The 13,753-nt window shown below is 37.7% G+C and overlaps 1 protein-coding gene across 1 annotated transcript in view; it reads left to right on the top strand.

Moving 5' to 3' along the window:
* LOC149098040 (uncharacterized) overlaps positions 1–13,753 on the top strand; it is a 63,139-nt gene that overhangs the window by 22,368 nt on the left and 27,018 nt on the right. Inside the window, exons 13-26 of the mRNA XM_089277543.1 lie at positions 2,166–2,329; positions 3,006–3,148; positions 3,493–3,735; positions 4,287–4,403; positions 5,249–5,348; positions 6,302–6,380; positions 6,450–6,580; positions 7,193–7,314; positions 8,073–8,264; positions 9,009–9,125; positions 10,226–10,393; positions 11,463–11,546; positions 12,116–12,192; positions 12,312–12,370. Coding sequence (XP_089133669.1) covers positions 2,166–2,329; positions 3,006–3,148; positions 3,493–3,735; positions 4,287–4,403; positions 5,249–5,348; positions 6,302–6,380; positions 6,450–6,580; positions 7,193–7,314; positions 8,073–8,264; positions 9,009–9,125; positions 10,226–10,393; positions 11,463–11,546; positions 12,116–12,192; positions 12,312–12,370 — 1,796 coding nt within the window. The remainder of the gene's footprint in view (positions 1–2,165; positions 2,330–3,005; positions 3,149–3,492; positions 3,736–4,286; positions 4,404–5,248; positions 5,349–6,301; positions 6,381–6,449; positions 6,581–7,192; positions 7,315–8,072; positions 8,265–9,008; positions 9,126–10,225; positions 10,394–11,462; positions 11,547–12,115; positions 12,193–12,311; positions 12,371–13,753) is intronic.

Below are 13,753 nucleotides of genomic sequence, written 5' to 3'. Positions count from 1 at the left end.
ACTGCCGGGTATATAAAGTTGTTTTGAAAAACCGTGCCTGTGAGTCATACAAAGTTCATCGGACAACTTGCAAACTCTAATCATTGAATAACATGATCGCGTGGTGTTTACGACCAAAGATCAAAATACTCAAATACAATCGAAAGGTTTCAAATAATAACGATAAACTTTGTGGAAATTGATCATCTATGAGTTTTTGACCGCCGGATAGCTAGTATTTTGAACAATCTTGCCCGTGCGTCAAGATTCTTGTAGTATGGCTGGGAGAATTCGTCCACTACAAAACCAAAACATTATTTAGAGTCGCTTGGCATTTCTGAAAAAATAGTATTTTCATTGTGGACAAAATGTCAAAACATCGAGATTTTATGGTCAGCACAAGCTCGAATATTTCCTCAACTACAAAAATAATACATGAAATCGCTTGACATTTCTAAACAAAGATCTTCAATTCTAAGTAATGAGTTATTTCGTGGAAATTCTATAATAATTTCAGACCTCCGGGTATCTAGACACAATGTAAAGTTTTTATTGTGTTCGGTACGCTTACTCGCGGTGACGCTTAGAGCGTCTAGTTCAAAATGAACATGACCCTGTTTAGAATCCCAACAAAGCTAAAAAAAAGTGCAGTTATTTTCTCAGCCATGTAATAACAACAGTAACAATATACTGCGCCATCGATGACCCGTCTATTTTTAGCTGTCAAGGTATCTTTTAAGGTGCACTCGAAGAATAGGCCCTTTGCAGCTAAGACATCACGTGACCTATTTTTCATAAAACTATGGGCTATAACTTAACGAATGCCAGAAATGGAAAAAGCATGTCGAAAATATCAAAATGGGCATGCAAGTTTGAGGCCTCCATCATTAAAGAAGGAGACTTTATGACGGTCTGAATTTTTAAAAGAATAAGAAGACTTGTAGGGAAGAAGTTGCTGGAGAGCAAGACCTTGCACTCCAGCAACATTTTGCACACAAATCCTCTAAATTTTCCGAAAATTCAAACTGTCGTATAAACTTACTCTTTAAAGCCAGGGGCCTCAAACTTGGCCATTTTGGTATTTTCGATGCGCTCTTTCCATTTCTGACATTCTTTAAGTTATAGCCCATAATATAAAAATTTTCTAGGAAAAATTTGGTGACGTGACCCCCAGCTGCAAGGGCCTATTAATTATAATGATTAATTAATGTCCTTATTTCCGTTTTTAGACTCAATTTCCACCGGTCTCTCGAGTCAGGTGTAGTATAACAGTGGCTAGTAATCGAGCCTTTTCCGTTTTAAGTGGTATCTTTTGGGGGAGTTTCATTCAAATTTTCCAACAAGCACCTCCGACATTTTCATCTGGGAGTTCCCCTCCCTGGGTCTATTCTAGTTCTGCCAACTGATGAAGACTGGAGGCATTTTGCATATGAATATTGTCTAAGAAAGACAATGGCTTCGTCATTGATGTTTGTGTCTTATTCTATTGTAATAAGTATGTCTGAATTTCACCATACACCTTGTTTTGATCCTACGTACTTCACTAACATTAAAATCAAACATTACGTTAGCCTAATACAACTGAAAAGTATACTTTATACTGGCAACATACCATGCAAAACTCTAGTAGTTATAGAATTTTTCAACACTTTTAAGAACGATTATACACTTATTTAGGCCTAACAAGCAAGCTAAGCGAAAGAACGAACTCAGTAGTGAAATGTAGGACGAGCAATCACAATCTAAGGATTGAAACTGGTAGATATGATCAAATTCCAAGGCACTGCTCCATTTGTGAATCTAATCAAATTGAAGACGAATCTCACTCTCTTATAAATTACCAAATACTCTATTCTAAGAGCTGAATTTTATAGAAAAATGGAACATATCGTTCCGACATATTTAAGCAATTACCTTCGTTACAAACCATCGACGAACTTATCACTACTTCAAATCATTATATTAATATAATTAAACTGATCAGAAAAGTTCATTTCATCTTATACTTTGATCTACACAACATTCTACTTTCAAATCAAACCGATGTAACTTGAATGTTATATCACCTTGATTGCTATATCACCTTATTATATGTTCACGAAAATCATTACTGTTTTAGTTTTAATTTTAGCTTACAAAAGCTCTTACAACACTGCAAATAAAGCTTGTTGTTGTCGTTGTTGTAGAACTGAAGGACATTAGAAAATCTTACAAATGGAGTTTCCTTTTTTGGATCGACTTGCTGGCCATCCTGCCGATTGAGATCTTAGCCACTACAGAGACAGTTTTCCACGAAAGATGGCATCTTTTTGCGTTTCTTCGTCTAAATCGACTTCTTAAAGCTGTCAGGGTAAGCTGAACGTTTTCTTGATTTGTTGATGCAACTACTTCAGAAGCTAAAATTACGACAATTTCCACCCACTAAGAGAAACATTGTATCTGTACATTGTAACATGCAGATACGATATATACTTATATCAGATTGTGTTTGTTGTCTGGAAATCATTTCCATCTTAGAAATGCCTGCAAAACGTTCAGAAATGTGTGTTCATGACCTTTTGGTTCACTGTGTTTGTAGATGATCCGATGTCTGTCGCAGGTAGGGAGTGCAAATAAACTGTTACAATAAAAAAAAAGTTATTACTAATCCAAACATGGTGCTAACAGGCGCTTCCAGCCAGTAGACATCTACAGTCAATTCTCTAGAAATATCAACTTGACTTCCGGCCGAATATAAGAGGGCCTGGGCTCAACTGAAAGGATTTATTAAAGTTTTAAGTTTCAGTGGAGAAAAGGCACGGTTTTGTATTAAACTGATAGCTACATAATGCCGAAAAGTTAAGTCAGTGATAACTAGAATGCCAGTACAGTGCCCCTGTTTGTCCAGACCCTCGACTGATAACGAGGCAGTTCTCTTTCTGCGCCGGAAGCTTCCAGCTTATATCGGTCAAGTTGGATCAAGAAACTGCCCTGCAGACCACGGTGTGATACACAACATAGGCTAATTCCAATGTGACTTTTCTTAGATTCCACGTTTTTTCACCAATCTGGAGAGCAACTTAAACTACAGCATTGGTAAAGTACGAGCCGTAAAGTTCACAATCTACATTATCTTGACCACGCACATTAGCGCTTGCGTGTGGTTTGTGGACGCCTGTTTTGGAGAAACGTAAGTCCCCATCACTGTGTGGTTTAGACATTCCCAGTTTTCTTAGCCAGCATCTCGCCATTCTTATCCTTTCGGACATCTATTATTGATGCCAGCGGAGAAGTGAAACGAGGAAATAAATCAGAGTAGACCAGCTTTGTTTCGCCTTTGCTTTTGTCATTGAAATAAAAGCTTCTATTTGATCTAAATTTCTGAATTTTAACTTTTAGTTATACATAGAATTAATCTTATTCTAGATAGGAAATAGGAGAATATTAATTTGTTTCACAAAGAACGGTTTGCAAAGTTCGTGATTGCCAATTAAATACTAAAGATTTAGTTGTTTCGCTGGATTTGTCTTGTAGTTGTACCCCAGGAAGCTGGGCCCAACACACTGGAGAAACTCAGACCGTCGCTGGTTTGGACGATTATGTCGCCAGTCTCTACTGGGCGGCAGCCACGATGTCCTCGACGGGTTATGGCGACATCCATGCCCACAATACTGAGAGTCAGCTGATTGCCACAGTGGTCATGCTCACCGGTCTTTTGCTGTATGGATACTGCCTTAGTACTATTGCTGCTACTCTTGCCAATTCAGCGGCACCTAAGTATGCAAATTAATTAAATGTTTATATTGTACGCATCGAATTCCAGAATCAAAGCAGCAAATGGTACTTAAGTTTTTGTCGTCAGGTTAAGATCTGGTTTCTCTGGTCTTAAACGGAATGCGCTTTCAGCAAAAAAAGGAAAAGTAGCGTTCTTTAAAAGTTGTTGTTCAAAACATTTTGTTACTCAGAATAGCATCATACAATAGGCCGTTAAGTTCCATAGACCGCGTATATACTAAGACTTTCATGACACTTGATTTGGGTTAGTTTTGGATTGGTGTGATAACAAGTGAAGGTAAATGGTGGAAGAGTTAGTCCGCCATATTGACCTTATTCTCAAGGTAATCCCTCTCACACTAATTTTAGGCATGGTACTCAGTTTTTCCTTGGATAACATCACCACGTTCATTGTTTGGATGTTTTCGTGGAAGATGAAAATGGGTGTAAGTGGCTTGGGTTGTGCACGTGTCAGAGCTAGATTGACAATTTCTTGACCTACCTGGATTATCTATGTTACCCTTTCTCTCTTGACTGGTATCTTCTTGTTTTAGGGTGGAATTTTTCGCGAAAATGAGAGCCGTACAAGAATTCATGGTAGAGCAAAACCTCAGCCGGGCGTTAATGACTCGCACAGAGAACTATCTGGCAATTTTGTGGAGAGTTAACAGGTATTTTACAAAAACGGTCTAATTTCTCGCGCGCTGATTGGCTCATTTTCATCATCAATAAAGTGTACAGACGGATAAAATTTTAATTTATGCAAGATTTCAAGTTCAACTTTCAGCTGTCAAACTGTCAGCTTTTTAACCAATGAGATTTTAAAGACTTTTTTAAGTACCAATCAAAAAGCGAGAAAAGCTACTGACAATGTTCGCGTCATTTTAAATAAAATTCACTTTAATATCTTTGTTTACGGCAAGTTTACGGCAAGTTTACGGCGTCTTTTCCCCGCATTTATTCCCAGCATTTGACCATTTTGAGGTCTTGTTATTCTAAAAAACAAATTGACGTCTCTTTTTTATGCGTCTGTCTTCTTATTGATGATAAATTTTCGCCATAACATTGTCAAAGTTTACTGCGGAACCACTCGCCTGCGGCTGGTGGTTCCACAGCCATTTTGACAATGTTATGACGCAATTTATCATCAATAAGAGGAAAGATGCATAAAAAACTGACGTCAATTTGTTAATTAGATGTGATGACTGGAATCTTGAAACAGACTGATACGTCATTCTTGTCGGCTCTAAGGACGTAAATTGCTTATTTGGTCATATTGTTGGAGCGCTTTTCAACTGAGTGTCGTGAAACCAAAACCAAACCAATAACTTACAAATTAGACTACTCAGTCAATCTCAAACCGTACTAAAACCAAAACCAAAACCAAGGCATATATTGCCCGATTACTTTCGACACTCAATTGAAAACCGCTCTATAGGCTAATATCATGATTAATTAATTGGTTGGTACTACTTGATTTGGTTATTCCTTGTGTAACACATTCCGGTGCTTTTAGAGGAGAAGCCATCCCTGGAGGTAAGACACTGATCGAGGATATGCCGCTGTCACTTCAACAAGACGTCACTTATGAAGAAACAAAAGACTTCTTGGAAAAGGTAATCATGGTATGATATATCAGACCATGTCATGATCTCTTGATTAGACACGAAATACTGTGTTTGACCGCGTTTTTAAACACCGAGAAGAGAGTTGAAAATATGATGCTCAGCGTATTTGAGGAAATGTGGTCAAACGCTGTTTTGAGTGCTTGATATATCTTCTCAGTAGGAACTAAAACTAAGGAGAAAACAGAGAAATAAAAATTTTCTTATTCCATTAAACAATTAGACTACGAGCCCGAGTTTTCTATGAGCGAATAGTCACGTAGCAGCGAATTGACTTTTTACAATAACTGTCTAATTTCTCGCTCGCTGATTGGCTCATTTTTATCATCAATAAGAGTACAGACAGATAAAATTTTAATTTATGCAAGCTTTCAAGTTCAACTTTCAGTTGTCAAACTGTCAACATTTTAACCAATGACATTTTGTGGACTTTTTTAAGTAGCCAATCAAAAAGCGAGAAAAGATATTGACAATTTTCGCGTCATTTTGAGTAAAATTCACTTATCTTTGTTTACGGCAAGTTTGCGGCGTCTTTTCTCCTCATTTATTCCTGGCATTTGACCATTTTGGGGTCTTGTTATCGTAAAAAAACAAACTGACGTCAGTTTTTTATGCGTCTGTCCTCTTATTGATGATAAATTTCGTCATAACATTGTCAAAGTTTACTGCGAAACTTATGACGCAATTCATCATCAATAACAGGAAAGACGCATAAAAAAGTGACGTCATTTTGTTAAATACACTCATAGAAAACTCGGGCTAGGTCATGTACCCACATTTAAAATTTGAGTTTTGATTTAAATCGACTCTCCTTTTAAAATAAATTTATTGAATTTTATTTGGGTTAAAAAGGATGAACCCTTTATTATTAAACTTTTTGATTTCATTTCGTGGTTGGCTGCAAAATCAGAGAATTAACAAATATTTACCTTAACTATGTTTAGGTGCCTATCTTTATGGAGACAGATGCCGGTTTTCTACGTCAGTTGTCCCTGAAAACCACTTCATATCTTTTCTCCCCAGGTCAGTATATCGCTTTACCAGAGATACGCCTGTATTTCAAACACTGATTTCAAACCGTCTTGTTTCCAGGTGACTACATTGTTTACGCCGGAGACATGGGTCGGGAGATGTACTGTGTCAGGAGGGGCCTGGTTGAGGTCATTGGAGATGATGACATCACTGTGGTGGCCACCTTAGGCCCTGGGGCTTACTTTGGCGAGGTGAACAATGGTTTTATCGCCTTGTTACCTTTATACGATACGATACGATACGATACGATACAATACGATACGATACGATACGATACGATACGATGCCATGCCATGCCATGCCATGCCATGCGATACGATACTATATTTAACGTGGGGTTTAAAGTTACGCTTAGCTAATCAGCTAGTTTACAGGTAATCGAGGGCCCTAGTGTATTCTAAAAATTAAAACTAAAAAGGTACAATAATTGATCGTAAAAAACTATAAACACTGCAGAGAGCTGAAAATCTAGAGAATCAAATTACAATAAACTCCGATATCAGTCAAACTTAAGCGATCGAATTTTGTTGTTTACTTTATTATGCCTACAACTGTAACTTCCCGTAGTTGCCCTCAGCTGCCTTGTTTTCTTTATTTAATTTTTTTACATTTACATATATGTTTGGTCGTAGAACTCAAGAGCTCATATTGGGAGCTAACACATAAACTTAAATTTTCTTCTAGGGTTTTAGTCGGAATAGCGCCAGTCAGGTCTTAAATATATGATAGTCACTAGGCAAATAGGTTGTAAAGATACTCTTTACCAAAATCCGCGCTGATTTTTGTTTTGTTTATATAACTAGATCGGACTCATCTTCGGTGAAAACCGCTTAGCTACAGTGAAAGCCAAAACATACTGTGAAATTCGCATGTTGACCAAGCCTGCACTGGACGAGGTGCTGGCGAATTTTCCGGTTGTGGCCAGGTTTGTTAATCTGTCGTTTTCCATTTGCTTTAATCGGTAGAATGAATTTTTTTTTAGGGCTTCCAACTACAGTTCAATTCATAGGGTTAAATTTGGCAAAAACAATTATAAGTTCGGTACGAAAGTGAGAAGTGTTATAACAGTTTGTCCGGTTCATGGGTCATAATAATACAACGGTTAGTCATATATACAACAGATAAGGTGAAGAAAGAAAGGCAGCTACTATTCCGGATCGCAAGTTTTTTATAATTTACCGACATATTAAAAATGTATATAGTTTTTATCTCTTACTACATATGTGGTAATCTTTCTAGAATTTTTATTGCAATTTCATTTCAATTTTTAGTTACCCAGGGCACCCTTTGATAACAGCATTTGCTGACGGGCTTACCGTAGTTAAATATGTTTATATTATTGTTATTGTTATTATTATTATTATTATTATTATTATTATTATTATCATTATTATTATTATTATTATTATTATTATTATTATGTATTGTAGGAAATGTTGTCATCTCATTGTCTTAGATATTTTTCTAATATCAACAAAAATGGTAGCGGGAATATTCTTTCTAAACTTAAGCGGAAATTTTTAGGATACCATTTATAACTGTCATCACAACCAGACATAACACAACTCGTTACTAGCTCAATTGCCCGAAAAACGTTTTATCAAGTTTTATCAAGCAGTCTTTGAAAGGTATCAGCATTAACCGGCTTTCCATCTTCATGGGCTCGTTATCTTGGCTTTCCAGGCAAATTTATGATGCGGGAGTTAATAATGAACATCTCAAGGACGTCAGGAAAGCAGCTTTCGAGTCAACAAAGGCTGCTGTAAGAAGACTTTCCATTAAATGCGCTCAAGGATCAGCTTCTTCAAGAGCATCCAAAACCAAAACTCAGACATCCAAGAAGACAAAGAATGGGCGCGTATACCCACAGATGAGGTACAGGAACAGATTGCTCTCTAATCACACGTAAGCCAGCTTAAGTTACCATCAGGAAGAGCAAAAAATCTTTCACTTCACACTAGTGCAAGATTATTCTCGGTTGTGTAGTCACCAAACCTACGATCAAGGATAAAATCTCTTCACGTGCCGTTATTAACTATCAAAACCCTGGGGCCAGATTCACAAAGGCCTTTTAAGGGTATCTTGTGAGCATATCGTTCGAATACAAAAGCTATTGTTAAGTAACGATTCTTAGGACGCAACTTAACTAAGGAGAGCTTCTGAAATTGATCCTCTGGTTTGGATGCGAAAAGATAAAAAAAGGTATGGGCGCGTTTTGATTAAACACGTGATTTATTATACGTGTTCAATATTAAAATGGCTGTGTGGATAAAGCGATTTTCGTTTGACAAACTCTTTGCCTGAGTGTTCGCGATTTGTTTCATCACCAGTAATTTGAAAGGATTGAAACAAGCTTTGGCCATTTTCCCGCTAAAATATTCCCTAATTGAGAGAGCCTTTTGGGTCGACCTATCAAATACCTGGAAATTGTAAGCAAACTTGATTTTGCTTCAACTCCATTTTGGTTTTTCTTTTGTTTTGTTTTTTTTTTTAGAATAGCATATCGTCACGCTGGCGTTGTTCTTTCAACGTGTTCACTAAACGAATAGAGGGTTTAGTAGATATATACATAAAACATAAACGTTCTTCTTCAGCTTCTTTTCATCTTTGCACATTCAGCTATATGCAGGCAGGTCTGATGTCGGTTGCAATTGTAAAGGATTCAAAAGAAGACATAAACGAACCATACAGTTATCTCCATCCTGTACTACGTGTGCTGTCCTGGCTACTAATGAGGTAGGAACTCACAAGTTGAAAAACAGGTATAGCATTATATTGGCGCAGTAAGGTATAAGTACTCAATAAATGACCCACCGTGGGAGAAGTAAGGGCCGTCCGGGTGATCGTCTGCTTGCTATGCGAGTGTGTGTCTGACAGGATAGGTTGAATACAATTCTTGATGAGTAGACGATTTAACAGAAATGTTAATTACACACATTTGTCCTTGCATCAATCAAGAACGCAATTCTTGATACTGTTGTAAACCCATCATAATTGCCCAAGAAACATTGAAATTATCGTTTCACCGTAGTTCTTATAACTAGATATTAATACAAATAAGAAGAATTAATATCGACTTTTAGGTTATTTAACTCTTGTATAAAATCATCACATACGATGTACATTAAGTTATACTTTAAAGTGCAGGACTTCTTTTTTTAGTTGCCTTCAGGTTCGTATTTTATAGGCGCAACTTGTTTAGATAAAGTGTTGATTGATTGATAATTGACAGCTTCCATAACGTACGGCCTCAATAGGGCTTTCTTTTAGCTCACATGCGCAGTGGATTCTCACTTGAGCACTTCCAACCAGAGGGATTCCCGATCAAAATCAGAAAGATTCTGGAAATATTAGCTGTCAAAAAATAAAACTTAAAAGAAATAGTCTTGAAGGAAGAATGTTTCTGATTTTACAACCGTTATTTAGTAATTACTGAATTACTTTATTACTCTTGTTAAACTGCATATTTCGATAAGTAGGAAACGTGGTGTAACTCCTAATCTAATTTCTTTCCGTGATTGTTGTCAAAGTGAAATTTAGAACTGAGAAATATATAGCTATGAGAAACAACACAGAAACTATATTTAAAATATATTCAAAATAAATTTACCTTACCTTACCAACACAGAACGTAACTTTCAGACTAGATAGAAGCCGTTTGTAAAATGCATGCCACAAAATCAATTTATTGTATTCAGTCTTATTTTTATTTCATTTCATTATAATGACAGGACGTACAAGCTTTGTTGTTAGTAATGTTAGGTGTTATTAGAAATATGTAATGCTTTTGTTTTTGAACCTCACAAGGTAATTGGTAATTATCTCTTTATTTACAGGCGCACAGTCTTGCCTGATAGTTCGGCTTTCGTGGTATGGCATGGTGTCTCGCTTGTTATAGCCGGGATGTTTCCCTTCACACTCACCCTACAGACAGCTTTTTTGCACACCGCTACCAGTCTATGGATCGTAAATTATTGTTTTGACTTCCTGTGCTTGGTGGACATGTAAGTGTTGAACATGCTCAGATTTCTGACGAGTGCTCTTTATTTCTTTGCATCGTTGAGGCAGAGTCAGCTTTAATCAACGTTTTGTCTTCTTTAACTGGTCTTTTCTGACTTTGTAATCAGTGCCTTCAGACGTCGTGCCTCTGTTGCTCTGAAATAAATTCAGCAATTAAGTTCAACAAAAGCACGGCAGAAGCACGGCGTCTGGATCAAACTTTTGAATTAACTTCGGCAAGAAATTAAGTTCCACAAGCTCTGCCGTGCTACACAACTCTAGCACGGCAGCGGTTCAAACGCCGTGCTTCTGCCGCGCCAAACAAAATTCCTAAATTAATATCAATGTATTTTGGCGTGATTGCGTTCCAGGGAGAAGTTACGAGGAAAATTACTACGTGGCTTCAGTAAATCCTGAATTTGGCACGACTCTGGAAAAAAGTGTAAATCGGAGTCTTGTTTCCGCCGTGCTACTGTCGAACCTAATTGCAATTGGCTTCGCGGGACGGTCTGAACGGGGTTTTAGATCATCTCCCATCTACAGTAAAACAACTGCAATCTTTGTTTTTAGTCGTCGTATTTATTAGTGTCCCTTGATGGTCTCGGCTCAGAGAAGGGATTCTGTATTGGACGTATCATTTAGTTAAAAAATTGACTTCAGGTTTTCATGCGTCTGTCTTGTTATTGATCATGAATTTCGTCATAACATTGCAAAGTAGCTGTGAATCCACGAGGCGATGGCCGAGTGGATACGAAGACTACTTTGTCAATGTTATGACGAAATGCATTGTCAGTAACAGGACAGATCCATAAAAAACTGAAGTCAATTTGGTTTTTGCAATAAATTATCGCACAAATTAGAAATTAATTTGTCTGTCCGCTTATTGGCAATGAAAATTAGCCAACGAGCGCTCGAGAATTTCTGCCGTTAATACAAATTCGTACCCTGTACGGAAATAATCGAGAACAAGAGAAAAACAGATTGCAAATCCATTAAATATGCACTATCGTGCAGTCTACCATGACCACCATGTTATAAAGTAATTACTTTTTATTCTATTTTGTTTCATCTCAGGTACATCAAGTTTCACCTCGCGTTTTACAACGAAAACAATGTCCTTGTCACACATCCACTCTTCACGGCAAGGAATTATCTCCGGTAATTATGTACTTGATGTTTGTTTGTTTATTGGTCGCTACATGACTTAAAATGCGCGAAACTAGGTGCCACGCAGTCGGACTGGATTGACAAAACTCAAAATGAAATTGAGCTTTAGCGAACAAATGTCTTTCATACCATAGGTGAGATAAGCGTCTGAGAGTGGGACAAAACATTCCATAATGATGAAGCAACCCCACAGAGGTCTTTGTGGCGTTTGTAGTTGAGTTTTACGCAATTTTGAATTTTCGCGTGAAAGTAACAACCAATCAGACGGCGCTGCACAGATCCATGTAGTGTGACGTCACGGACAGGGAATCCCACGTTTTTCTCACACAGGGGGGAGGGGTAAATGAGCGTGGGAAAGAAGAGTGGGAAAGAAGATGTCTCGCTGTTGTTGACTCATTCCCAGGCGTCTGTTATTTCGCCAGAGACAAGTCCAGCATAGCACGCGCCCTCTAAACAGAGATATAAACGAGAAACGACTGAAAACGAGGCAATCGCTGCTGACTCAGGAGAAAACGAACTAATAAATAAATAGTTGACACAACAATGTCTTTTCTTTGTAGGACGAATTTTCTTTTGGACCTCTTCTGCTCGTTTCCTACAGACATCATTGTTTTAGCCATTTGGCCTGACAGCCTCGGTAAGCTCAATATTTTTTCCTCCATAAGTCCCACTTTCTTCAGTGATATATATCTTATACAACAATGACGCCAATGTTCCGTTACTCTTAATCGTCACTATATTTCTTTTGGGTCGTAGGCGTTCTTCGCATTCTATCGTTGGCTCGCCTTAACAGATGTTTATATATGTACAAAATGGTAAGTTTGATTACCGTCAAAATGAAAAAAGTAAAATGGCGCAGGTACATATACTAGAGCGCGGATGCTTTCTGTTCTGTAATCATCAGAGTAGTAAGATAGATATTTAACAAAACTTAAGGTGACCCACTACAGTTTTTCTGAGACTCAATAGCGCCGCAACGATTGCCTGCCAGACGTCAGTATCAATCGTGCTTGAAAAAATGACGCAAGTAACCTTAAGAAGAAACGAAAACCACTTCAGCACTTCAAAGGCATTAAATCACTTCGGTAAACGTACAAATAGTTTCAAACTGCGTTCAAACATGTGTTTAAGCCTAGGGCCAATAAAAAATAACAAACAAGGTCGATGAACAACCGGTAAAAGAGCTCTAAGTTTTTGTTTCTTTCTCCCACGCCATACATGGCGTAAAATGAGCGCGCGCTTAAGTAAAGGGCATGCGCAATTCAATTCTCATCCAAGGCTGTAAAAGCCGTACAACCCATGATGAAATCTTCACAGTTGATTTGTAGGGTTGAATCACGTTTGGAGCCAAAATTTTAAGCCTGTAAGACAGATTTTGAGCTATTTTTGATTTCACATTTTCTTAGTTTGCGAAAAATCTGTCTCACAGATTTTTGTTTTACTTTGCGTGAATGTTAATTCAGAGCCAATTTCTTATTCCTAAAATTTTGAGGTGGGGTCATATGGGTAGATTTTGAGAAAAACGTGATTTAATCTACTAGTGCCCAGTCTCTCTTTAGGTTCTCGGTCGTTCATTTTGGCCATTTGTTGACGTTTAATTGTTCAAGTTTCACATAGAATGGCAAAAGACTTAAGGAAACAGTAAATGGAGAAATTAAAGGAAAAACATCTTGGAACATAATTCAAAAGAGTTAGAAGATGGGCTGTTATAATCCATCAAAACTGTAGTAAGCCACCTTAAGCCTGAAATTCAGTTGGTTTTTGAAATTCAGGGGCCCGTTTCTCGAAAGCTCCGGAAACGTTTCGGGCCCGTAAAGCCATTCTTAGTTCATCTGTATCTAAAAACGGAGATCAAGTGTATACACCTGAAATTTCTTGTATGAAGGTAACCCCTGTTCATATTAAGAATATGTGAATAAAACAGCTCTGTAATATTAATCATAAGGTTTAAGATTTTTCTATGGCTTTCCGGGTGAGAAAACAGCTCGGGAGCTTCGAGAAACGGGCCCCTGGCCTGGGTTGTGTTCTTTTGCAAGACAATTTACTCTCATAGTGCCTCTCTCCAACCTGGTATATAAATGGATACTTGCAAATTTAGTACCAGACGTAACCCTGCGATGGATAAGCATCCCATCCCATACTTCTAGTCGCTTGATGATACGGCAACCACGATAAACTCAGCTTGCAACTGTATGGTC

The sequence above is a fragment of the Orbicella faveolata genome, unplaced genomic scaffold, assembly GCF_042242905.1.
Source record: "Orbicella faveolata isolate gen_17 unplaced genomic scaffold, um_ofav_v1 contig_46, whole genome shotgun sequence".
NCBI classification, from domain to species: domain Eukaryota; kingdom Metazoa; phylum Cnidaria; class Anthozoa; order Scleractinia; family Merulinidae; genus Orbicella; species Orbicella faveolata.
Note: the sequence above shows the minus strand (reverse complement) of the source record. Positions and strands in the feature narration are given on the sequence as shown.